The sequence below is a fragment of a genome, unplaced genomic scaffold (assembly GCF_019419815.1).
Source record: "Pyrus x bretschneideri cultivar Hongxiangsu unplaced genomic scaffold, Pyrus_bretschneideri_v1 Contig109, whole genome shotgun sequence".
NCBI lineage: Eukaryota > Viridiplantae > Streptophyta > Magnoliopsida > Rosales > Rosaceae > Pyrus > Pyrus x bretschneideri.
This window is the reverse complement of record NW_025999401.1, coordinates 837,572-863,325: the sequence shown is the minus strand read 5'-3', so window position 1 is coordinate 863,325 and position 25,754 is coordinate 837,572. Positions and strand designations below refer to the sequence as shown.

General features: G+C 37.0%; 1 protein-coding gene and 1 pseudogene across 1 annotated transcript; both read left to right on the top strand.

Moving 5' to 3' along the window:
* The first annotated feature begins 947 nt into the window (after positions 1-947).
* LOC125471468 lies at positions 948-11,107 on the top strand (annotated as a pseudogene).
* A 2,513-nt stretch (positions 11,108-13,620) lies between these two features.
* On the top strand, positions 13,621-24,923 carry LOC125471605 (lysine-specific demethylase JMJ25-like). The gene is made up of 13 exons (XM_048572237.1): positions 13,621-14,460; positions 14,553-14,668; positions 15,063-15,156; positions 15,247-15,388; positions 16,379-16,442; positions 16,533-17,277; positions 18,111-18,440; positions 21,214-21,552; positions 22,070-22,142; positions 22,241-22,326; positions 22,687-22,806; positions 23,213-23,274; positions 23,396-24,923. The coding sequence occupies exons 1-13, from the start codon at positions 13,849-13,851 to the stop codon at positions 24,750-24,752; spliced, it is 4,140 nt and encodes a 1,379-aa protein (XP_048428194.1). The 5' UTR covers positions 13,621-13,848; the 3' UTR covers positions 24,753-24,923.
* Positions 24,924-25,754: the final 831 nt, after the last annotated feature.

Below are 25,754 nucleotides of genomic sequence, written 5' to 3'. Positions count from 1 at the left end.
GCTGTTTAATATCTAACAGTTCGGAGATCGAATAACTTAGGATTTTCAGAATTTTAAAAGTTTAAACTAAAGAAAAAATACAAAAATATGTTTAAAGCGTGAAGAGAGACATAGATCAACCGCTTATTATTTTTGCAGTTTTTAATTAAACAGCTAGTCAGGTTTGGTTTTGTTAGGCTAGACTAGACACATGTGCACCTAAATTTTACTTCGACGTTGAGCAAAGGGATCGGTTGGTCCAGAAAGGCATGGGAGTCTTTTGGCATATTTCATAAGCGATTTCAATTATTTTTATTTTTCTATTTGAATAGAAATTTCCCTTTCCAATATCTAATATAAAGCCCTTTATCTTTGTATTCATTCGCCAAATCTTGTTATGCTCCATCCAAGCTTAGTTTTATCTAAGAAGCATCTTGAAATTACTTGTCATGGGCTTATGCGATGAAGAATGATTTGCTTAGGAAAAAAGAATCTTGTGCTTATGGGTCGTTTCAATTTTCCAAGACTAGAGAAAGGGATTTTCGACTGAATAGGTGGCTTGAGTTATGATGCTGACAAAGATTCTTGTGTTACGATTTATAAAAACTGATCCTTTTTTTTCATTCCCACATCAAAAAATTAACCTAAACACTATAAAAAGATTATACAAATTTCTCCTTTTGTGAGTAGTTAAAAAAAATAACAATCCAAACTTAAACAAATTTAATTATGCATTTACATAAAAAAAAAATTCATAAATAGTAATGACAATTTTTAGACGAGTAGAGTTGCAATAGGCAAGGTACTATTCAGAGTGACGAGAATTGTCATCCCGCTTCCCTTATCCTTTGTCATGGTATAAATTAATGGGTGAAATTGCAGAATTGGAAGGAAATAAAAATGAATGGAGTAGATATAGAGAGTGAATGAACTCGCTATGACCTGTAAAAACAAAATCTCAAAAAATAATGAAAATTGTTTTTGCAAGCGGAGGGAGGGAGGTATATGAAGGCCACGTAGGTCATCACTATCAAGACATGCAAGAAGTGGGAAAAGGTATCTGTCAGCGTCAACTCTCAAGTCTTATCAACCAACCTGACGCTTCAAGTTCCGGCTTCTCTCTCACTCTCAAATCTCATTCATCAGCCATCAGCCATCGGCCATCTCTCACCCTCAAATCTCACTCATTAGCCATCAGCCATCGGCCATCAGAAATGAGTCCCGCAGAAGGTCGAAAGCGGCCAAGGAAATCCTCAGAAATGAGTGCCGGAGAAGATACTTCTTCAGACAAGGACAAGGCCAGTTTGGGTAACCCAAATGATGGATTAACAAAAGGGGCAATCGAGGAGGAGAAGAAGAAGCGACGTAGTCACGAGGTATTACCAGCAGATGACAAGCAGTTTGAAAATGTTTACAGGCGACGGCTTCGTATGGACGATAAGCATCACAAGGAGAAAAAACCAAAGGAAGAAGTACTTAAATTTCTAACTTCCTGTTATTAATTTTGCGTTTAGTTAATTTGTTTTCATTAGTTTTATGTGTGAATTTCAGTAATATTTTGAATTTCTGAACCCTAAACCCTAATGTTTTTGGGTTTTTTTACAGTGGAATGAGGAGGAGTACTCTTTATTGTGCCACTGCCATCAGTGTAAGAGGAATGATAAGGGCAGGGTTGTTTGGTGCAGAACTTGTAAAACAAATCGATTTTGTATCCCTTGCATAAAAAATTGGTAGGCATATATATGTTTGCTACAATCTTGCTGATTATTTACTTATTTGAGATTAATTACAAATCTGTAAGAAAAAAATTGACTGAGTACTGAGCTGGGCTAAGACCTCATGCATGCTACTAGTCCATTCGTATTCACGTACAAAAACCCTAGGAAGAGGTGATTAGTCTTAGAGAGAGTGTTTGGGTAGGGAGATCAAACCACTTTTCTAATTATGGGCGAGTGGAGAGCATGAAAGTTTGTGGAATTAGTGATTTCCAATGCTTCTATTTGGTTTTGTTAGGTTCTTATGCGCAAACACGCGATTTGGACTCGATCTTTTACTCTAATTAGGAGTCATGGCGCAAACTCTATAAACTATTCTCACTATCAGAACATGGGTTCAAATTTTATCCAACTCATTAATTATAACAAGTACAATCCATGTAGACACGTCTTGCAATGTGTATGCGAATTAAATTAATGTCCACAAAGTTGTCTTTGAATAAGCCCCAAGTTCTCGCTCACTTTTTGCCCTTGTAATTCTTACTATATCTCATTTTCCATAAAAGTATTTTCTTCTACTGCAGTTAATTGATTGCTGAATATTTGTTAACAAAGGTTTTTGAAATAAAGTATTAATGTATATCGATGGAACCGGGGGCATGTTAGCATTGGATATAGTCCGTGAGGTTTCTTTATATGCGTAATTAATGTAAAACTCCAAATATTTTGAATTGACATATGGAATTTTGTTTAAATAGTTTTTATGATTGCTTATTATCAAGTTTTGTATTGTCCAGGTATCCTCATATGTCGGAGGAAGCCATTGCTGAAGCTTGTCCTGTATGCCTTGGAAATTGCAATTGCAAAGCATGCTTACGTTTAGAAAAGGTTCCTGTTAAGGTCAGTTTATTTTTCTCGTGCACGTCTCCTGGATTTTTACTTGTTTGTTACTTAAGCGGAAGTTTGACGAGAAGTTTTATGGTTTGTATGGTTGAAGTTGAAGAATCTGTTGGAATTTCACATTTGCAAAGATGACGAAGTTGAGCACTCTAAGTATTTGCTTCAAGCATTGCTTCCATTCTTCAAAAGACTTAATGATGAACAAGTGATTGAGATGGAGATTGAAGCTAGGAGACAAGGTATAGTTCTGTGGCAGACACGTGGTGGAACTCATATTGTCGGTCACTAGCTAAAAAACTTTGCTCTCTATATCCTAATTCCTAATTCCTAACAAAGATTTCATGATGGTTAGGGATATTACCGGTGTTACTTTTAGAACTTAACCATTTCTCACATCTCATCAGTTTTTTCTTTGGAACTTAAGATGAGATGGGTGCAGTGTTGTCACTAGTGTCACTTGTGGAATACAATTTCAACTTTTCAGTTAAATCAATGTTTGTATCTGTCTACATTGTCAATATCTTTTCTAGAAAAAATTTGACCTAAATAATTTTGAACTAACTACTATAATTAACTTAAGACGTAAACTTATAACTAAATGATCAGTTGGATTTAATTTGAGAGTGATTATATTTTATGTAAAAACAATGGATGAATATGAGTCCTATATGTAGTTCTTTTTTCTTCTTATGATTCATTTGTCATTCACATTCTGAAATCATTTGATATTCTCAATTGTTCACCTAGTACCCCAAATATGAATTGAACCTTTTTCTTTGTTTTAATTTTCTTTTCGGATGTCTTGGGACAGGGATACCTTATTCAGAGCTAAAGATACAAATGTCAGATTGCCCTGAGGATGATCGTATATATTGGTAGAGCCTTTACCATTATCATATTCTCTTTTAAATTTGTTCTTCCTATGAAGCATTCAAGCTTAACTTTTTTGTTTTCTTTTTCAGCAACAACTGCAAAACTTCTATTTTTGATCTTCACAGAAGCTGCCCTAAATGTTCCTATGATCTTTGCCTCACCTGTTGCCGGGAGATTCGAGATGGACACCTGCAGGGAGGTGCAGATGAAATGAGTATGAATATCAACTGGGGCTTGAGCTATTTACGTGCTGGAAAAGGGAACATTGCAGAAGTGCCTTCTGAAACTAGCACCAAGTGTCGTGTATGGCCGAAATCTGAGTGGAAAGCAAATTTAGATGGGAGTATTCTTTGCCCTCCGAAGGACATGGGTGGTTGTGGTTGTAGTCTTTTAGAATTGAGACGCATGTTTTCTGTAAACCACATTAGCCAGTTGGTAAAAAAAGCACAAGAAATTGTTGAAACACATCAACGCATGGATGTGTCTGGAACTTCTGAACAACAGCGTTGCAACTCTCTGTGTATCCTTGACGTGACCAGCAATAAGTTTAGGAAAGCAGCTTCTCGAGAGGGATCTGATGAAAACTATTTGTACCGTCCAAGAGCTAAAGACATCCAACCGGAGGATTTAAAGCACTTTCAATGTCATTGGATCCAGGGAGAACCTGTGATTGTAACTAGTGTTCTTGAAACTGCATTAGGTTTAAGCTGGGAACCACAGGTCATGTGGCGCGCTTGTCGTCAGACACGACATGCTAAGCGGGATAGATATATCGAAGTGAATGCCATTAATTGTTTGGATTGGTGTCAGGTCCGTTATTCTGACTTTGAATTGCTCAGTACTGTTTGTAATTTGTCTTTAAGAAGAAATATATGTACCGGTCTGGTCAGTTCAGGCGGATGTTGTGATCGCAAAAGTTTCTTTTTGTGATAGGTTTAGTATTGATGTCAACACTAACATGATACTATCCTCTGTGTACATTTTAGGCAGGATTATGTGTTTGTATAATATACATACATATGTCGTCTGGTAATTAATTGTTAAATTTCAGTACAATTATACACGAACTAAAATTGTACCAAATATTTGCTGGAAAATTTCAGTTTCTGTATTTCAATTTTTGGAATGTGAACAATGATTACACAAACGAAACGAAGGTGACAGGAAACTTCTTCAGTTTGTAGAAACCAACCAAATCTAGATTCTGTGAAATAATATATTTCATTAACAAAGCTGGTTAGTGAATTAAATATATCTGCATGACTTACTAGACTCTTCATTTTTTTCCCTTTTTTCCCCTACACAATCTGATATTGTAATTACTCTGACTATTAAAATTAGAATGTGAAATTGCTGTTGATGGTCTGATTTCGATATGTGATGAAACGCAGGTAGATATCAACATCCACCATTTTTTTAATGGATATTTGAAGGGTATGTTTGATAGGGAAATGTGGCCTCAGATGTTGAAACTCAATGATCCATCCCTGGATGATTCTTGCCAGGACCACCTTCCTCGTCACTGTGCTGAGTTCATTTGTTGCTTGCCATTTAAGGAATATACTCATCCTTACCGTGGCTTTTTGAACCTTGCTGTCAAATTGCCTACAGAATGCGTGAAGCCAGTCATGGGACCAAAGACGTACATTGCTTATGGTATTTCCCAGGAGCTTGGTCGTGGAGATTCTGTAACCAAGCTTCACTGCAACTCATGTGATGTGGTGTGTTTGGCTCTTTTTCATTTTTCCTGAGAGTTCTGCCAATTGTACTATTCATAATTAAGTCTTCTATTTCTAAAGCTTACCGAATGACACTTCAGACACTTATGGGGACCGAATGACACTTCAGACACTTATGGGGACAGTTCAATCGCTCGAATTTATGTTGTTTCCAAATTCTTACTTTTTTATCTTCTGGTCATCGTTGCATATTTTAATTAGTTCTTGCTTTTTGTAAACTTAAGTTTTCTCTTTTTCCTTTTCTGCATATTTGCAATGTGATATCATGAATAATCTGTTTCAGGTGAATAGTTTGCTGCATACTACTGAAGTGACTTGTACTCCTGAGCAAATTGTTAATATAGAAAGGTTGAAGAAAAAGCACACTGAACAAGACAGGACGGAAATTTTTGGAAATTCTGAGACTTCGGATGACAAGGTTGATACTAACAAGGCTGGCCATGGGTCATGTGGCAACAACGCAAATGATAAAGAATTTTGTTTTGAAGTTGACAATCAAAACACGGATGAACCTTTTCAAGAACAAACTGATCCAGTTGTCTTCCCGAATGGCGATACTGATGTTGAGGGTGGTGCTCTGTGGGACATTTTTCGCTGACAAGATGTTCCAAAGTTGCAGGAGTATCTCCAGAAGCCCTTCAAGGAATTCAGGCACACATACTGTTCTCTGTTGCAGCAGGTAAAGCACCCCTAACACTTACACTCAGCATTTCCTTTTATGTTGGCATGTAGATATCTGTCTCGTGGCCCACATTAGACTGATGTATTATAAGAAATACCCAATTGTCATAATATTTGAAGAAGTTATTGACGTACGAGACAAAATATAAAAAATTAGCATGCTTTTTACTTCTTTTTTTTTTTAGTTTTTAATTTTCTTCATATATTGTTTCTTTTGCTGGTATAGGTTATTCATCCCATACATGATCAGACCTTTTATCTGACTCGCGCGCACAAGAGGAAGCTTAAGGAGGAATATGGTTAGTTCATTATATATTTATGTGTAGTTGGAATTTGGCCCGAAGTTTATAATCGGCCTGGATTCAAATTATACATCTTATGTCTTTATGCTTTCTAATAGGAATTGAACCGTGGACGTTTGTTCAGAAACTTGGAGATGCGGTATTTATTCCCGCAGGTTGTCCACATCAAGTGAGAAACTTGAAGGTAACTTGTATTACAAATAGATATTTCCTTTCATGTTTACTTTTCCTTGGGTAGTCAGCACATCCTCTCAGAAGGCAAATGTACGATGGTCAATGAGAGACTTTCTTGCTCTGAAACACGAAATCGGATGTTTTTCATACATCAATTAAATTATACGTAGATCTTAAACAGTTAATAATACATCTTCTGTTTGTCCAGTCATGCATCAAAGTTGCAGTTGAATTTGTCTCACCTGAAAATGTTGGTGAGTGCTTGCGTTTGACGGAGGAATTCCGTACACTTCCACAAGATCACATAGCTAGTGAGGACAAGTTGCAGGTATGAGGATCTTGAATTCCAATGTGGTTATGTGATATTGTAAGCATGACTTAAGTTGTCAACAGACCAACTTGTACATCACTCATTGTCTTTTTAGTTATGAGTGGCTTTGTCCTTATCTAGCGGTTCAAGATGTTTGTTCAAGGTCTGGCTCACTCCACAATATTTTCTCATATTAGATCTTCAATCATATATCATCCTTACAAAAATTTGTCCAAATCAGAAAGCATTTCAATATTTAATTGTGACAAAGAAAAAAGTACAGAAACACAATGTTGTCAAAAACACAATGAAATATTAACGACCATAATCAAATGGTCAAATGACTCATAATTTGGATGGATTTTAGTAAGGATGATCTTTGAATGAAGGTCTAAAATATCAATGGTTTCCGGAGTGGGCCAGGCTCGTGGTTAGCGCCCTCGCCGTATTAAGCTATTAACTATTTAGCACTTGAGCACTCTTGCGTATGTGCGTATAATTTGAAATGTGGCCAATTTTTTACATTTTCATTCTCTCCCGTATCTGCACATTAGCTATATTTTTCGCGTGTTTTATAGCAGTATTATGCAAAGGTCATGCAATTAGGCGATTATAAGCTGTACAACAATTGTGTCAGGATATTATGGTGGGTAACGGAAATTATTTGATATGAAATATTGTATGTTATACAAGGCTTCTTATTTTGCTTGATTGGAAAAGAAAATGATTGTTCATGCTGTGAGTCAGGCTGTGGCAATTTTGGATGAGAATGCGATGTTAGTCACTTACTAGAAGATATGCAGTTTAGAAATTGCAAATCTTTCTTAGTATCTTACGGCTTGGTACTCTTAAACTTCTTATTGAACATTCGATTCATGGTCTCATTAAGTTTGTGCCTCATGAACCAATGCATGGCTGCAGCGGTGTAGCCTGCCATTTCGTTTTTATGCCTTAACAGCTGTGGCATTGAAAACAAGACATGACAGGACCATCCTTTTTTTTTTCCTCTTTCGATCCTTTGTTGATATCACGATTTATGAATGCTGCCATTGGGTTGGAATCGCTACATATAACAATTCAAAAGGTTGTTTTGTTTGATCTCATCGAGTATTATGAACCGAAAGTAATTTCTTGATTTAGAGACACCACACCAATTAGTGCTTAAAATAAGAAACACTAGTACAGTCATATACAGACATGCAAAGGTCCAGTTGAAATAGGAAGTAATATTGCTATGATCCATAAATTGATGGATCAATTTGCAAACGGCGTGTTCTTATTTGTTTTATTGGATTTTCCTGTTTGAATTTTGTTTTTTAGGTTTCAGCAAGAATTAAGGGGTGAGGACGAAATGCTCCATGTTTTTGATACGCCTTCAGCGACCCTCGCTGGACTGCAATCCAATGATCATGGAATGAGAGAAAAAGGAAACGCAGAACAACAGGGAGAAGAGGAGGATGCTGAAGTTCTCGAGCAGCAGCCTTCCCCATCCCCTGTCGAACTACATAGCATTGGACATGCATGGAGACAAGGAACTGTAGCCCAGCAGGGAGAAGAAGAGGATGCCGAAGTTCTTGAGTGGCAGACTTCTCTACCCCCTGTTGGAGTACACAACATTGACCGTTCATGTATATCAGAATTCACACAGCAGGGAGAAGAAGAGGATGCCGAAGTTCTTGAGTGGCAGACTTCTCTGCCCCCTGTTGGAGTACACAACATTGACCGTTCATCAGAATTCACACAGCAGGGAGAAGAGGAGGACGCCGAAGTTCTCGTGCATGCCATATCTGATTCTAATGTCAAGCTTTCATAAACATATCTGATTATCTTGCGTTCATGTGAAGTCTCATACACATGAATGATGTGGTTGGATTTTTTCAGTGGAGGGTTGTGATTGGTTTCGATTATAGTCGGTTTTAATTTATTTTTAAAAGTTTTAAGAGTGGATATTTGTTTGCTAATCCTTTTGCTGAAGTGTGAACAAATAAATTTTCATCATGTTTTGTTTCGGTTCGTTAGTTGCATTGACAGAGATGTACTATTGCACCTTATCATGTGTTAGGGAAATTTAACGAAAGGAATGCTGGAGATGGAATAAGCTGGTTGTTACAGCTAAAAATTGCAGCAAAAGTTTAAAAAGATAAATTGGGGTTGATCAGACATGCATTAGTCCAAAAAAAAGGTTTATGTAGTGCACATCAAAACTGCACATTTAATTTGCACAACTGAATAAGAATCGTTAGATTAATTAATCAAACGGTTCTTATTCAATATGTGCACTGATTTTGTTGTGTATTGAGGTAAAATCTTTGTTTGAAATTTAAATATGTCGTCTCACAGGTTAGGGTCCATTTGGTTCACGAATTAAGATACTTATGTGAACTAATAAAATAAATATTTTCAACAACTTATGGTATAATTTTGTTGTGTATTGGAGAAAAACCCTTCCTTGGAGATTTATATATATCATCTTGCATATTAGGGTTCGTTTGCTCACGGATCTAGATACTTATGTGAACCAAATGATGGAATAAATATTTTCAAATATAGAACCATTAGTCTTATTCATGCATTCCTTGTGATGGTAAAGGAAAAAAATTGTAATGGCCTAAATGAGCATGAACATTTTATTTGAAAGGGACCCACATGTGAAACAAATAAGCCATAATTCGAAGTGAAGGTCATTATAAATGTAAGGAATTTGTAGTTTAATTAGTTAAAAGCATTAATTCACCTTACATCTGAATTCATTTTTTTTCCTACTTCATCGTTGCACCCAAGTTCGATTTGCCCCTACTTAACGGTTGCATTCGAGTTCAATTTTGCCCTATCCAACATCACTTGTATCAAAGGACAGTGCAAATCATAAAGTACAAAATTGTAATTCAACAAAAATATTTTAAACTATCCTAAGTGAATGGAGAGTTTAAATCCCAAACAGGTTCTTAAAAATAAAATAAAAAATAGAAATAAACTATGCACTAGAACAATTTACCACTTGCAAATTGAATAGACTTTTAAGAAATGCAAAATAAGAAAATTCTCAAAGTGTCACATATCATAATACAATTGGAGAAACACGAAAAAATATATCATCATATCCTTCACTAATATTATTACATGTGGAGTATCCGGCACTTGAAAAAATCTCTTCAAGCAAAGGAGAAATTTTTCAATGTGCCAAGAACATGGATTGATAAACCCAAGTGTCATAATATAAATTTGAATTTGTTTTTAGGAAATTGCCAAAATGACCCATCTTCTTGAAAAATCCAACAATATGACAGAAATAGAATTTTTCTAAAACTTACTGTTGGAAGACTATAAATAAATTCGAAAGGACGTGTGTACCTTTTATGCGGAAGCTTGAATCTCAACATGCTCCTCCAAACACGAACAATTGCTCTAGACCCTCCGTGCACGTCTAGTACCTTGCAGGTTGTCGAGTTGGCTACAGTATGTCAAGTTGCCCCTTGGTTTTCACCTCCCAAGACCTAGAGCCGAAAGTGATAGATCTAAAGACCTAACTAGAATATTTGAACTATGGAAAAGCTTGTGTTTCTTATATTGTTTCTCTCTTCCCCAAAGACTGAAAAAACCCATGAAAATCCCAAGTATATTCTAATATGAATATCTCTTGATTTTCATCTAATTATCACATAGATAATTAGGAGGTTAATATACTCATGTGGGTGGATTATCCTTTGATATTTATTTATCTCATAAGATAAATCCTACACTTAAAATTACCAAATTGCTTCTATATAAATGGGTACCCAAAAATTTCAACCATCATTTCTCATTCTGTAGAGAGAGAAACAAAGAGGAGGTGGTTGAAGCTGTTGATGAGCAAACTTCACAGCTTTCCGTTGAACGATATAGCATTGGGTGTGAATCGAGAGACGAAGAAGATGGAAGAAAGCAAGATGGAATGGAAAAAGAGGAGGTACAAGTTGTCGAGGAGCAGTGTTCGCATCCCCTTTTGAGCAAACGCCAAGCGTTGGAGCTGTAGTGCAGCAAGAATCAAGTGGAGAAGACAAAGTGGTCCAAGTTTTTGAGCAAACACCTTCAAACTAACTTCCATTGGTAATGAATGCATAGAGAAAGGAACTGTAGGACAACAAGAAGGAAGCGAGGAAGAAGAGGATGCCGAAGTTCTCGAGCAGCAACCTTCCCCGCCCCCTGTTGAAGTACATGACATTGGCCTTTCTTGGAGAGAAGAAAGAGCCGGAGAACAGGAAGATGGAAGGGGAGAAGAGGAGGATGCACAAGTTTTTGAGCAGCCGCCTTCCCCATCCCCACCCCCTTCTGAACAACATCATTGGTTGTGTCACTTGTGTATGGAGGGAGGAAGGAGCTGGAGCACATGAAGATAGAAGAGAAGAAGGCGAGGAGGTCCAACTTGCAACGCCCTGGTTCTTTATTCTCTACTGATCTAACTACATTTTCAAAGTACAACATATGGAAACACCGTCGTCCGAGTAATCAAACAAAATTTCACATCATGGGAAAGATCTCTAGATTTGCAATTGACGAATCGAAAACCATCTTTTTTTTTTATTTTTTCCATACTCTAAAGGGCGGGAGATTTGGGTGTAAGCCATACAAAATAATTAGGTATTGAATTCAACATCTAAGTTAGTGAAGCCTAGTATTTGGAATGTTGCTAGAAACTACCATTATAAACCGTTTTTATTAGAGAAAATTATACAAATGGTCCCTCAACATTAACCTAATTGGAGGATGGTTACTCAACTAAAAATTTGTGACCATTTGTCCCCTAACTTATCAAAATGTGCAGTTATGATCCTTTTCATCAACACCATATGAATTTCGTCAAATTGAGTCATGTTGGAAGGATCATTGTTATAATTGAGTTAAAGTTGAGGGACAATTTCTCCATATTTGCCCCTTTCATTCGTCTCAATCATTTTGATGGAAGTTTTAATGGATTTGACAAAAATGACCATAAGTGCACGTTTAGATGAGTTAAGGGATCAATGGTCACATATTTTTAGTTGACAAACCTTTACTCCAATTACGTTAAAGTTGAAAAACCATTACTACAATTTCCCTTTTTATTAATTTGAAGATACTGGCCATGGGAATTGTGTAAAACAAATGGAAGGAGCCATTTTATGATTCCTTAACTATAGATCTCAATAATTACAATTGCTTTAAAAAATTGAAAATTCACTTTCATATAAATTTTTGGGTTGACTTCATTTTACACCCACCAGGTTTGGGCTGATTTTTAAAATGAATTATAAAGTTTTAATTTTCTCATATTGCTCACTAAAGTGTTGAGATTGTTTAAATTTGTGCCCTTGGTCTGATTGATTGTATGATGATTCATTAAATTAATGACATGGTGAGCTTGAGATTCTTATATAAGCTAACATATGAAATACATTTCCACCATATTAACCAAAAACACATCAATTTAATGGATGATTAGATGTTCAAAGAGGTAAAACGTGCAAATTGATACAATTTTTAAAACCTTAAGCTACAATGTGAAAAAATTAAAATCTCATGGTTGATTTTAAAAATCACCTCCATTCTGAAAGGTGTAAAATATAGTTATAAAATGGCTTATTATCTTTTCACTGACATTGTTTTTCTTGTGCCTCCTTACTATCTACTATCATTTGTAATTAAAAGGTTCATAATCAATTAACTAGATGTGTGAGGATGATTTTGATTACTTTCAAAATAACAAGACAACAAGCCACAACTAATGTGTGAAGAGAAAATAGGCAAAATTAGAGGGGCGAAATTTTTCGATGCAACTGTCATAATATAAAATTATTATTAATTCATTCATATTAAAATACATTACTTATGTCGTACGGTGATAGGTTTTCCATCACGCACTCATTCACTCTTCATTTATGTCTATCCCAATTTTTTCAACTGCCTCACAACTTGAGACAACCAAACAAAAGGGAAGTAAGTGAGTTAATTATTTGCGCGGTGAAATCTGAATAAACAGAAGCTTTCAAAAGATAAAATAATAAAACTTGTGCAGTTCTATGAGATTAAGAATGTGATTGTGTAAATTTTAATGTATTTAGAGATATATTGAAATATTCTTTGGGATTAAATATTATCATATTAGAGTTGTAATCCTATTAGGGTAAAGATTTAACCTTCCCTATGGTTTTTCTTCCACCTTGGGTTTTATCATAGTGAAGTTTTGTGAATTTTACCTTTTATGCATTCTTTCGTTAATTTGAGACTCGCATTCACTTATTGTGCCAACAACTTCATCAGCCGTACTTACTTTATTGCTGAAAACCTGATGCGTCATTTGTTTGAGTATTTACACACTCAAGAGGGAGTGTTGCAGTCCTACTAGATAAGTAATGTGATTGTGTAGATCCTAGTGTATTTAAGGATATCTTGAAATATTTTCTAGGGTTAAAATGATCATATTAGAGTTGTAATCCTATTAGATTAAAGATTTAACCTTCACTATTACTATAAATGAAGGGGAGTTTTAACGAAACACCCGGTATTGTTCATTTTAACGAAAAACCACATTTTTACCTTTCCTTGGTACTATTAATTACATCTTTATTTGTTATTTTTCATTAAAATTAAAGTTTTTTTTTTTTTACTTTTTTTTTAGTTTTCCTTAAATAAAGGCACAAACAATTACATATCTCTTTTTCTCTCTCTATGACGCACCTCCTTTCTCTAGCCTCTATAATTATTCAGTAAATTATACCTACAACAAAACTGATTATTTATAAATAAAAAATTACTAAATTATGAAAATTACATATCAATCACATTGCCGTAAATGATTAAAGACGGTAATTAGATATTGACGACATTCAGTGTACTGCTGAAAAATAATCATTTCAAGTTTCAAGAATTGAAAATTTGAAAAATAATTATCTTACAAATTTCTATAAAAACAAAAAAGACAAGAAAAAGAAAATAGGGGAAGAAAAACTTGGAGTACGGCACAAGCTTTCATTGCAGAAAAAGCTTCAACAGTGTGACTGACTCTGTGAGTAGGGTTTATGGTGGTGCAGTGGAGCCGAGAACTAGAGGATAAAGGCTTTTCAGTGCAATGTTCTTCCTCATGGTGGTCACGCATAGCTGACGACGGTGGCCGACGGCGGTAGGAGCTCTCAAACTTCAGGCGTTAGCCTTGTTGATCTATGCCCAAAGATTTTCAACTTTCCTTTGGAGAAAAACCCTTCCGTACACAACCCATTGCTCAGTTTTCTTCGAAGAGGCAAGATTCGGAAGCTATAGGCGAGCTGAGAGTGATGGGGAAAAACCCAGAAACAAGCTTGGGGGGAAATGGCGGTGGTTCGGAGAAAGGTGAGGCATTTCTGGGAATTCAAAGTGATGGAAAAAAAGGGAGGAAGCGTGGTAGGAAGAGTGGCAGAGATTTGGCGGGTAAAGATGATTGGGTAGCTCCAACTTTGAAGAAACATGGCGGGTCGTGGAGGAGGAGGGCCAGATATTTGGTGGCTGAGAGAGATGTGCAAGGTGGTGGCGGAGGAAGCAAAAATGCCCGAACCAGTAGTGCAAATGGGGCTCGGAATGGTGAGAAATGGGGTCCTACAGTGGGTCCAGGGGAAGATTGTGGGGTTGGTGTGTTGGATTTGAAAGAAGGTGAAGGACAAGGGGGTAGTGGTATTGGTGGTGAGGAATTTCATGGAGCTTCGGGTGAGGAACGCAGTACAAGTGAGAAAGTCAAGGGGTCTGCAAGGGGAGTCGAGAAGTCTGTGAGTGCAGAATGCGTAAATAAGCAGAGTTCAAAAGTATGATATTTGTAATTCTCTGTTTTGTGATTGTTCCTTTTTTTTATTTTTTATGTGTGATTATGTAATATCTGATTTTGGATCTGTAACAGTTTGTTCAGGAGATGTCTTTGTCTTGCCATCAATGTCAGAGGAATGACAAGGGTAGGGTTGTTCGGTGCAGATTGTGTAAAAGAAAGCGGTTTTGTATCCCTTGCATACAATCTTGGTAACCATCTATTTGCTCAGTCTTTCTGATTCTAACTTGTGAAGGATGTTGGATTGTTTGAATTAATCTTATTGACTAGCCACAATAGTTTGAAGTGGCTTTGTCTTGGTACAATCCAGTACATGTATCTTGAAATGTTGTTTGTCGAAACATGTAAGGTGCTTAGCTGGATTGCTAATTCATTCTGATTTGTAATTCTTAATCCATTTGTTTTACCTTCATTTATTATGAAGTCAAGCAACATATATGGACTTCCGGAATTTGCTTAGTGTTGATAAACATTTTAAAATCAACTTTCTACGTGTGGCTCTAGGACTCCAAATATTGCAATTAAATGAACTTTTTACTTAGTTTTTATGACTACTTTGTATTATCAAAATTTTGTTTTATGTAGGTATCCTCAAATGTCAGAGGATGCCATTGCTGAGGCTTGTCCTGTATGCCGTCACAATTGCAATTGCACAGTATGCTTACATAAACCTTCTCAGGTCAGTTTACCTTTGCTGGACGTCTCCTGGATTTTTCCTTGTTCATTACTTAAGAGGAAGTTTGATAAAATTTTATGGTTTTTTATGTAGTATTTGAGGAACCTTGAATTCAACATTTCCGAAGATGAAAGGGTTGAGCACTCTATGTATTTGGTTCAAACACTGCTTCCATTCTTGAAAAGGATTAATGATGAACAAATGACCGAGATGGAAATGGAGGCTACAAGACAAGGTATATTCTCTCTTTGTCAGACAGGTGTTTAAACTCATTAACCTGCAACTCCTTTGATGGGGTGGGTTGATGATGCAGATACAGGGACTGGAATTTTCTCTAAAACTGTTGGAGCCAAGGAATTCATAAACAAGAATCTCAAAACTGTCAAAAGCAAAGACGCTCTTAGTAAAATATTGAAACTTACTATTGAAATATGATTGCAGTTCAGCTGCTCACTTAATGACTGTTTAAGGTGGCTGGAATTATTTAGGCAGCTAGTGTCTATTTATGTTCTTTGAATCTTCTGAAACAAACCCAGAAAAGCAGAATTTGAAAAGTGTCAAGGATTTGATTGAAAGTATTTTTCCAATAGTCTGATATGCTAACATTGTGTTTACAAATTCTAGGCCACTAGATCATGTTGCAAGAAAATTGGAGAAAAAGTTTGGTTTTTGTGCATAAAAATGAATTGACTTGAGTCTTATTTGCAAATTGCATTATTGTTTGTTGGGGACATAAATGGAATTCAAGGTTTTTCTATTTCTCTAATTGTGCCCCTTTATAACTCCACCCAAAAGATTTTCAAAACTTCCCAATCTTATCTAATATTTTGAAAAGGACATGGTTATAACTTTGTTTTCAGATGACCGTAACGAAGAATTTTTTTTTTTTTTGGCTGAGGAGTGTATGATTAGAAGATGCCTTTGTGTGAAGAACTTTCTGGTGAAAAAGACCTTTTCACACGCTCGTGCACATATAAGTAGCTATATATTTTAGTTTTCAGTACATTACATTCATTTTTGTCATTCCGATTTTGTTAGTTGAGGCCACTGTTGAATCTTGGATGGATCTGTTTCCCATGGAGAAACACGTGAAATTGTCTTACCAGTTCACAGAAGATGTGATAAGCATGAGTTTGTTACCCTTTATATGAAAGACCTAACATACAAAATTTTGGTGGAACATTTTGCATTCTTGTAACTTTCTTTTGGATGTTCACATGGACAGGGCTTTCTATTTCAGAGCTAAAGATACAAAGTTCAGACTGCCTTGAGGATGAGCGTGCATACTGGTAGAGCCTTTACCGTAACTCTTCTAAATTAATTTTCTTCCATATACCTACTAAGCATTCAGATTTGACCTTTTTGTTTTCCTTTTTCAGCAACAACTGCAAAACTTCTATTGTTGATTTACACAGAAGCTGTCCTCTATGCTCATATGATCTTTGCCTCATCTGTTGCCGAGAAATTCGAGATGGATGCCTGCTGGGAGCTAGAGAGGAAGTGATTATTAAGTGGATCAATCAGGGCCTAGACTATTTGCATGGTGGAAAAGGGGATACTGTAGATCTGCCTTCTGAAGTTAACACCAAGTGTCATGCAGGGTCAACATATGACTGGAAAGCAAATTCAGATGGAAGCATTGTTTGCCCCCCAGAAAACATGGATGGTTGCGGTCATAGTTTTCTAGAATTGAGATGCATGTTTGCCGAAAATCACGTCAGAGAGTTGGTGAAGAAAGCTGAAGGAATTGCTCAAACTTACAAACTTATGCATGCGGCTGGAACTTCTGCACATCAGTGTTCATGTTGCAACTCTGTCAGTGGTGTTGACATGAGCAGCAATAAGTTAAGGGAAGCAGCTTCTCGAGAGGGATCGGATGACAACTATTTGTACTGTCCAAGAGCTACTGATATTCAACAAGAAGATTTTAAGCATTTTCAATGTCATTGGATCAGAGGTGAGCCTGTGATTGTGAGCAATGTGCTTGACACTGCATCAGGTTTAAGCTGGGAACCATTGGTCATGTGGCGCGCTTGTCGTCAGAAACATACTAGGCATGATAAACTCAAAAATAATAGGCATGTCAATCAAGTGAAGGTCATTGATTGCTTGGATTGGTGTGAGGTTAGTATCATTTGTCTACCAAGCTTTTGTACCTTGTACATGGTTCCTTATTTTATTAACTCTTGTGTTCTTATAAAAAATAAAAAAAATTGCACTTGTTTATTCAGTTGCTTACTACTGGTTATGATGTTTTAATCTCTTTCACTTTTTAAAGTTCTAGCAAGAGAATGCTAAGAAGTATCTATATATGTGGTTGTCATCAATTCAGGGGTTTGGAAACTATGGTGGTGAACTATTGCTGGGTTCTTATTTTACTGCTTTGCACAGTTTGAATAGGCACAGATTTTGGTCACTGGCTTAAATTATAAATTCTTGTAATAAGCGTTCCTTTGCTCATGAGCCTTGAGTTCCAAGTTTTTTTGTTTCTACATATGGCAGAGTCTATTTTTTTATGTTAGTGTAGAGTAGTGTGACTCATTAATGAAAGAGGAGACAACAAATATAGGTGGAGTGGTGTTCGGTATAATTAACTATGAACCGAGTAAAAAAAAAAATTAAGCTTACAATTTATTATGTACAAAAGTAAGAATTAAGCACAAAAGAAAGTTAAATTAATCCCTCAAACTCTGAAATTAGGAAGATTCGATTACTTATTAGATCACGTAGAGTTTTGGGTTTTGTTCAGACTTATGTACGTTCTAAATCTGTTACAGATTACTGCAGAAAGGGAGTTCTTATTCAAGCAATTGATTAGGCATTGTAGATATCTTTCCATTTTTTTCACTCATAGTATAGAATCAGTCTTTGTTTGAAACTGCAAAAAGCTGTAATTATTCTTGATGGTTTGATACCTTTGATTTTGATTTGTAAACTATATGTTATATGAAATGCAGCTAGATATCAATATCCGCCAATTTTTTACTGGATATTCAAAAGGCTGTTTTGATAGGCAAATGTGGCCTCAGATGCTGAAACTCAATGATCCATCCCTGGATGACTCTTTTCAGAAGCGCGTTCCTTGTCACTGTGCTGAGTTCATTTGTTGCTTGCCATTTAAGGAATATACTCACCCCCGCAGAGGCGTTTTGAATCTTGCTGTGAATTTGCCTATGGGATGTGTAAAGCCAGATATGGGGCCGAAGATGTATATTGCTTATGGTGTTTCCCAGGAGCTTGGACGTGGAGACTCTGCAACCAAGCTTCACTACAATTGCTGTGATGTGGTGTGTTTGGCTGTTCTACATTACTGCTATTTTTATCCTCTTTGGGTTTGCATCTAGCTGTGTTCACGGTCCATTTGACCTTTCTTATATGTTTGAATCTTCACTGGAGTACATATCGGTTTACTACCTGGACATAATTTTGGAGTCAAAATCTACAAAGCTGGTTTGCAGTTTGCTTCTCTGTCTCTTTTTGGAAGTTTTTCATACTTATACTTGTATCTAGGACTTGTTTAATCGGCATCTCACTGAGGTCCGGCTAGTTGTGGAATAATTTTCCTGTGATGAAAATTTAGCAATTTGGAAAATGAAGTGCAAGAGTAGTAGGATCTAGTTGTACAATGACTTAGAGTTCTCCTTACTTTTGTGCTGACTGTAATGTTTGAGTTACCAATTCTAAACTCTCGTCCTTGTTCTTTTATTTTTATTGTAGAATTCTAACTCTTGGCTTGTGCATCATATGTTATACATACCAAGTCTCTTGAATTTCATTCTTCATTTTGGTAGTTTTTGAGAAGCACAGACACTGTAGACAATGGTTCGGCACAATAGTGACACAATACAACAACAAAGCCTTATCCCACTAAGTGGAGTAGGCTATTTGAATCCTATAACGCCATTGCGCTCGGTTCTGTGCCATGTCTTCTGTTAGATCCAAGTAGTCCAAATTTTTTCTTAGAGTCTATTTCCAAGTCTTCCTAGGTCTTCCTTTACCCCTTTACCCCTTTACCCCTTTGGCCCTAAGCCTCTGTCTTGTACTCGCATCTTGTAACTGGAGCGTTTGTAGATGTTCGTTTCACATGTCCAAATCACCTTAACCAATTCTCTCTCATCTTATCTTCAATTTCGGCTACTCCTAATTTGCCTCGTACATCCTCATTCCTAATCTTGTCCTTTCTCGTGTACCCACACGTCCAACGAAGCATTCTCATCTCCGCTACACTCATTTTGTGTACATGTTGATGCTTCATTGCCCAACATTCTGTGCCATAAAGCATTGCCGGTTTTATTGTCGTCCTATAAAATTTTCCCTTGAGCTTTAGTGGCATATGATAGTTTCACAACACACCCGATGCAGTCTTCCACTTCATCCATCCAGCTTGTATTTTGTGATTGAGGTCTCCACCCAATTCTTCTTCTTTTGCAAGATAGATCCAAGATAGCGAAAGCATTTGTTCTTTGGTACTTCTTGATCTCCAATCCTCATCCCTAACTTATTTGCACCTTCGTTCCCCCTGAACTTGCACTCCATATACTCTGTTCTTGACCTACTTAGCCGAAGTCCTTTAGATTCCAATACTTCCCACCAAGGGTTAAGCTTCGCATTTATTCCCGCCAAAGGTTAAGCTTCGCATTTACTCCCTCCTGAGTTTCATCTATCAACACTATATCGTCTGCAAAAAGCATACACCAAGGAATATCATCTTGAATATGTTCAGTTAACTCATCAATTACCAATGCAAAAGGGTAAAGACTTAAAGATGAGTCTTGATGTAGCCCTATAGTTGTGGGAAAACTTTCGGCTTGTCTTTCATGAGTTCTTGCAGTAGTCCTTGCTCCATCATACATATCCTTTATAACTTGGATATATGCTACTTGTACTCCTTTCTTCTCTAAAGCCCTCCAAAGAATCTCTCTTGGGACCCCCTATCATACATTTTTTTCCAAATCTATAAATACCATGTGCAAATCCTTTTTCATATTTCTATATCTTTCCATCGATCTTCGTAAGAGATAGATTGCCACAATGGCTGAGCACCCTGGCATGAACCCAAATTGATTGTCTGAGACCCCTGTCTCTTGCCTCGGTCTATGCTCAATTACTCTCTTCGATAGCTTCATTGTATGACTGATGAACTTAATACCCCTATAGTCATGCAATTTTGTACATCGCCCTTATTTTGTAGATAGGCACCAAAGTTCTTTTTCGCCACTCATTTGGCACCTTCTTCGTTTCCAAAATCTTATTGAAAAGGTTTGTGAGCCATGTTGTACCCGTCTCTCCCAAGACATTCCACACTTCGATCAGTATATCATATGTGCCCACTACTTTTCTATGCTTCATCTTTTTCAAGGCTACAACCACTTCTTCCTTCTTGATTCGGCGGTAGAAGGAGTAATTTAAACACTCTTCGGAGTTACTCAACTCCCCCGAAGAAGTACTCCTTTCATGTCCTTCATTGAAAAGATTATGGAAATAAAACAACAAAGGGATATATTATCAATTTTGGAGTATTTTAAATATTATAAGGTTAATAGATTTCATGTCAAAAGAATTAATTCCATTAGGAATATCAAAAAACTCTCCCGCATAATTGCATGCCACTGTTGTATCCCTTGTTGTTCTATGCTCTGTTTTATTTGTGATTGGTGTAACGTGCCTGATGTGTGTTCCAGTGTCTGTGTTGTTTAGGTGTTCAACACCACACCCAGGGGAAGTTTTATGCTTCCCAAATGAGTCTTATGGTTGGTGGTTTGTCGAAGTACTTTGGTTGGTGGTTTGTTATAGTACTGATATGATTTAGTATAAATGTGAAGGATTTATAGAAACGTCACCATTGGTTTTACAGTCATATTTGATATTTCAATCAATTGGATATGTTGTAATGTTTGTTTCTTGCATTTTTATTTTTTAGTTAGAAATCATTGCTGAAAACTTTTTTTGGTGAATCTTTTAATTTAGTAGCATTCTGCAAGCTCAGGGTTCTTTCTGTTTTGTTCTCCTCTTCTGCATATTGTAACTTCAATATGTGTTGTCCTGAATAACTTGTCTCAGGTGAACATTTTGACAAATACTACTGAAGTGGCCCCCCTTACTCCCAAGCAAATGGAGACTATGAAAAGGTTGAAAAAGAAGCACATTGAACAAGACAGAAGGGAAATTTTTGGAAATTTTCAGACCGTGGAAGAAAATGTTGATAGTAACCAGCCTGGCGATTCTGGTTTGTCTAGGTTGAATGGTGAAAGTTTTTCAGAGGGTTCCAAGTCTGAAAAGAATATAGAGGGTGGTGCTTTATGGGATATTTTCCGGCGTGAAGATGTTCCTAAGCTGAACGATTATCTCCAGAAGCACTGCAAGGAATTCAGGCATACTTTCTGTTGTCCAGTGCAGCAGGTAATCAGTTGCTCATGAATTGTTGGGGTTTAGCTAATGAGCTAGGAGTAACAGAGGGGAGTGAAGGTTCATCCCATATTGGGGAAAGTATGCATTCTTAGTCATAAAAGAGTACAATCGCATAAGCACCCTAACTCTTACAACGTAACATTTCCTTGATACTACTTTCGATAAATGTGACAATAAGCCAATAAGGAAATCTCAGCTTGCTTTTATTTCTAGACACAACCCATATATGAGTATGAACTATTTCACAGCGGTTGATTATATGATTAAGTTCTCTACGAACAAAGAAACATGATGGTGATTCTAGAATAGACAAGGACTCAAATACTGGATTGGACTACGACTTAAATGAGCTATGACCAGGACGGTAGTGCCACCAGAAAGGATAAACACTTTTGTGTAAAATGAGAGAGCTAAATATCATGGACTCCAAGCCATCCTTCTCATGTTTCTTTCTCATGTTTTTGTTTATATTAATGTGTTTCCAACTTTCTTTTTTTTTTTTTGGCAGGTTATTCATCCCATACATGACCAAACCTTTTATCTGACAATGCAGCACAAAAGGAAGCTGAAGGAAGCATATGGTTGCTTCAATATATATATTTATGTGTAGTTCAATTTAAATTTATAGTCCGTCAGAGTTACAATTTATAAATCTTATATTCTTGTGCTATCTTTCCAGGGATTGAACCATGGACATTTATCCAGAAACTTGGAGATGCTGTTTTAATTCCTGCAGGATGTCCACACCAAGTGAGAAACTTGAAGGTAACTTGTATTTAATCGATTATATGATTCTTTCCTTGCAAAACCATCAATGCCTACTATACAATTCACGAGCTTTCTTAATGAGTTATGAAGAGACCCATTCCAGAATTGATGTTCTTTCAATTTTGATGGTGATAAATTTGTTGTCCATCTAAAATTGAAAGAAAAGATTATTATCTTTGAGATATTTTCATTCACACTCTCTCTCTCGAAAGTCTAAACTCTATTCTTATCAATCTCTCATCGAGCACAGGTTCTTGCTCTGTGTGTTAAATAAGAAATTTGTTCAGATTGGTTCATTTGAATCATTTCAATACGTCAGATATGAATAAATATTGACAATGTCGTTTTCCTCCTCAGCCATGCATTAAAGTTGCACTTGAATTTGTCTCACCTGAAAATGTCGGTGAGTGCATTCGGTTGACCGATGAGTTCCGCACACTTCCAAAAAATCACAGGGCTAAAGAGGACAAATTGGAGGTATGTCGTCCTTTGTAGAGATATACGTTTGGTTTGTCACACCAAATTGTACATCACTCGTTCTAATTTGAGTGATGGGTGGATTTTTCTTTATCCGCCGGGTTGGCATGAATTGTTCAATCATTGTGCCTAGAGCTTCCCCCCTTTCATGTACTTTTTGTATTCATTTGGGTGGTTCATTTTTGGTGTCAATTCAAGATCCTTTTTACCTGAGCGTGTGCCTGATTCAACTAGTATTTCCTTTTCCATGTTCTCTTAGAGGTATTTTATAGAGACAATACCTAATTAGGCGATCATTAACGTTAAACAATTCTGGTTCGGACAAAGGGTTGTGGTGGAGACATGAGAATATCTGATGTGAAAGAATTCTTTTTATTGAGGCCTTACTGTTCTGCTCTTGAAACAGGTAAAGAAAATGATTTTGCATTCTGTCCATCAGGTTGTGGAGAAGTTGGATACAAATATGAGGTTAGTCAATTAGTTAATGGATTTTCTTGGATGGATTAATGGATGAACAAATCTGAATAAGGTTTAAGTCCCAACTTGTTTCTCCTGTTTGGATTTTGTTTTTGATGTTCCGCGGCATCAGACATGGATTGAGAAATGAAGCTGTGGAAAGACCAAAAAAAGGAGAGAAGAGGAGGAAGTCGAAGCTGTTGACAAGAAGGCCGCAGAAGGGAGGGGTGAAGAATAGGAGGTCCAAAGTTGTTGAGGAGCAGCGTTCACTGCGCCCTCCTGAACAATGCAGAAATGTACGTGCATGGAGAGAGGAAGAATCTTCCGGACAACAAGAAGGAATGGAAAACGAGGAGGTTCAAGTTGTTGAGGAGCATTCACTGCCCCCTCTTGAACAATGCAGAAATGTGCATGCATGGAGAGAGAAAGAATCTTCTGGACAACAAGAAGGAATGGAAATTGAGGTTCAAGTTGTTTTGGAGCAGCAGTCTTCACAGCCACCTGTTGAACTATGTAGAATTGAACATGCATGCAAAAGGGAAGAAGTTGGAGGACAGACAGAAGGAAGTGGTGATGAGGAAGAGGCCCATGGATCCGAGGAGCAGCGATTCTTACTTCCTGCACTGCCCCCTCTTGAACGATGCATAAATGTGCACGAGGAAGAATCTTCCAGACAACAAAAAGGAATGGAAATCAAGGAGGTTCAAGTTGTTGAGGAGCAGCGTGCACTGCCCCCTCTTGAACAATGCAGAAATGCGCATGCATGGAGAGAGGAAGAATCTTCCGGACAACAAGAAGGAATGGAAATTGAGGAGGTTCAAGCTGTTTTGGAGCAGCAGACTTCACGGCCACCTGTTGAAACAGGTAGAATTGAAAAGGCATGCAGAAGGGAAGAAGATGGAGGACAGACAGAAGGAAGTGGTGATGAGGAAGAGGCCCAAGGATCTGAGGAGCAGCGATTCTTACTTTCTGCACATTCCACTGTTCAAGAGCGAAGCATTGGACATGCATGGAGAGAGCTAGAAGGTGGAGGACAACAACAAAAAGGAAGGGCAAAAGGGGAAGAGTCAGTTGCGAAGAAGCCTCCACAATCATCACAGTCTGAAGAAGAGGATGATGTGATTATTGTGGAGAAGCCTCCACAATCATCACAGTCTGAAGAAGAAGATGATGATGTGGTTATTGTGGAGAAGCCTTCACAATCATCACATTCACGAGTCTCTAGACACACCAATGTTGGTCTTGTTACATTGGTGAAGTATCTCGATACCCTCACTGAGCGCATTACACATTTTGAACAGACAACAGAACAGAGGGATAGAATACAGAATCCTGAATTCCAGCATATCCGTTCAGAGCTTTTGACTTTAGCTTCCCGTCTTGGTTACACAACTCATCCGAGAGAGCCTGACATCCCACCATCATTGTCTCAGTCACCAAAAGAAGGCTGTCCGCCTCTCCTTGTTTACCGAAGAAGATCCACCGGCTAAAGATTTTTAGATTTAGGATTTGTTTTCTGTCTTGGATGATGCATACAAGCTTTGGATTAACGGTGCACTTTCTGTGTTAGTGTGGTTAATTAAGCAGTGACTAATTATGTTGAGATTCACTGAACGATTACAGTTGATTATGGAATCAAAATTCTAATTCTGTGCTGCGTATTTGACATTAGAATTGTCGGGTCAGGACTCGAAAAACTCTTCTTGAGGAAGCCTTGGGCTCAAAGCTACTTCCATGTTTTGTTTCAGAGTTTTCTACAAATAGTTTCTTCTTTTGAGGTTCTACTTTGGTGATGTAGATTTTGAGAACATAAATTTATACTTTGGAGTCCAATGGACTGCATAGTAAATACTCAGAAGGACATTTCTGTTAGGACCAAACAATTTTCTTGTGAGACTTGACTTAGGGATGGATTTGCTTGACTCTCAAATCCTGATGTATTCAATATAGAATTTTAAGGAGTCAATAAAAATCACTTGTATTGAATAGACACTATTTATGACTTCTTAAAAGTCTATGAAAATCGTGTTGTATTTAATTATGACTTTTTGTGAATCTACAAAAAACGGGAAGTATTCAAAATTTCATTTATTTTAAAGGATTTTAAAAGTCATGGGTTTTGATGGACTTTGAGTTCTTTTATATGTAAGTTTTTTGTAATAGTAAATTCAACCTCTCCCCTAAGATTTTGATGTATTTCATATTTTTCTAATTCTCTAATGATATACTCCACCACCCATTTTAATGCAATGACTATTATTGTCACCACTTTCATCATCGCTGCCACCATAGTTATTGCCATGAGCATTATCACCACTCCTACTTTGACCACCACATCTATCACCATTACCACCGTCCCCATCCTTTTTCCTCCACCACCCACACATCACCCCGCCACCACAATCATCACCCATACTATTATTGCTGCCACTAAAGACATCAACTTTATTATTACCATCTTGCTGACAATCATCATGTGAAACGTCTACGAC

Coding starts and splice junctions, on each gene's coding strand:
- LOC125471605 (XM_048572237.1), top strand. CDS start 13,849: ATGCCCAAAGATTTTCAACTTTCCTTTGGAGAAAAACCCTTCCGTACA. Junction 14,461..14,552: donor TAAATAAGCAGAGTTCAAAA/GTATGATATTTG, acceptor GATCTGTAACAG/TTTGTTCAGGAGATGTCTTT. Junction 22,327..22,686: donor ACCAAGTGAGAAACTTGAAG/GTAACTTGTATT, acceptor TTTCCTCCTCAG/CCATGCATTAAAGTTGCACT.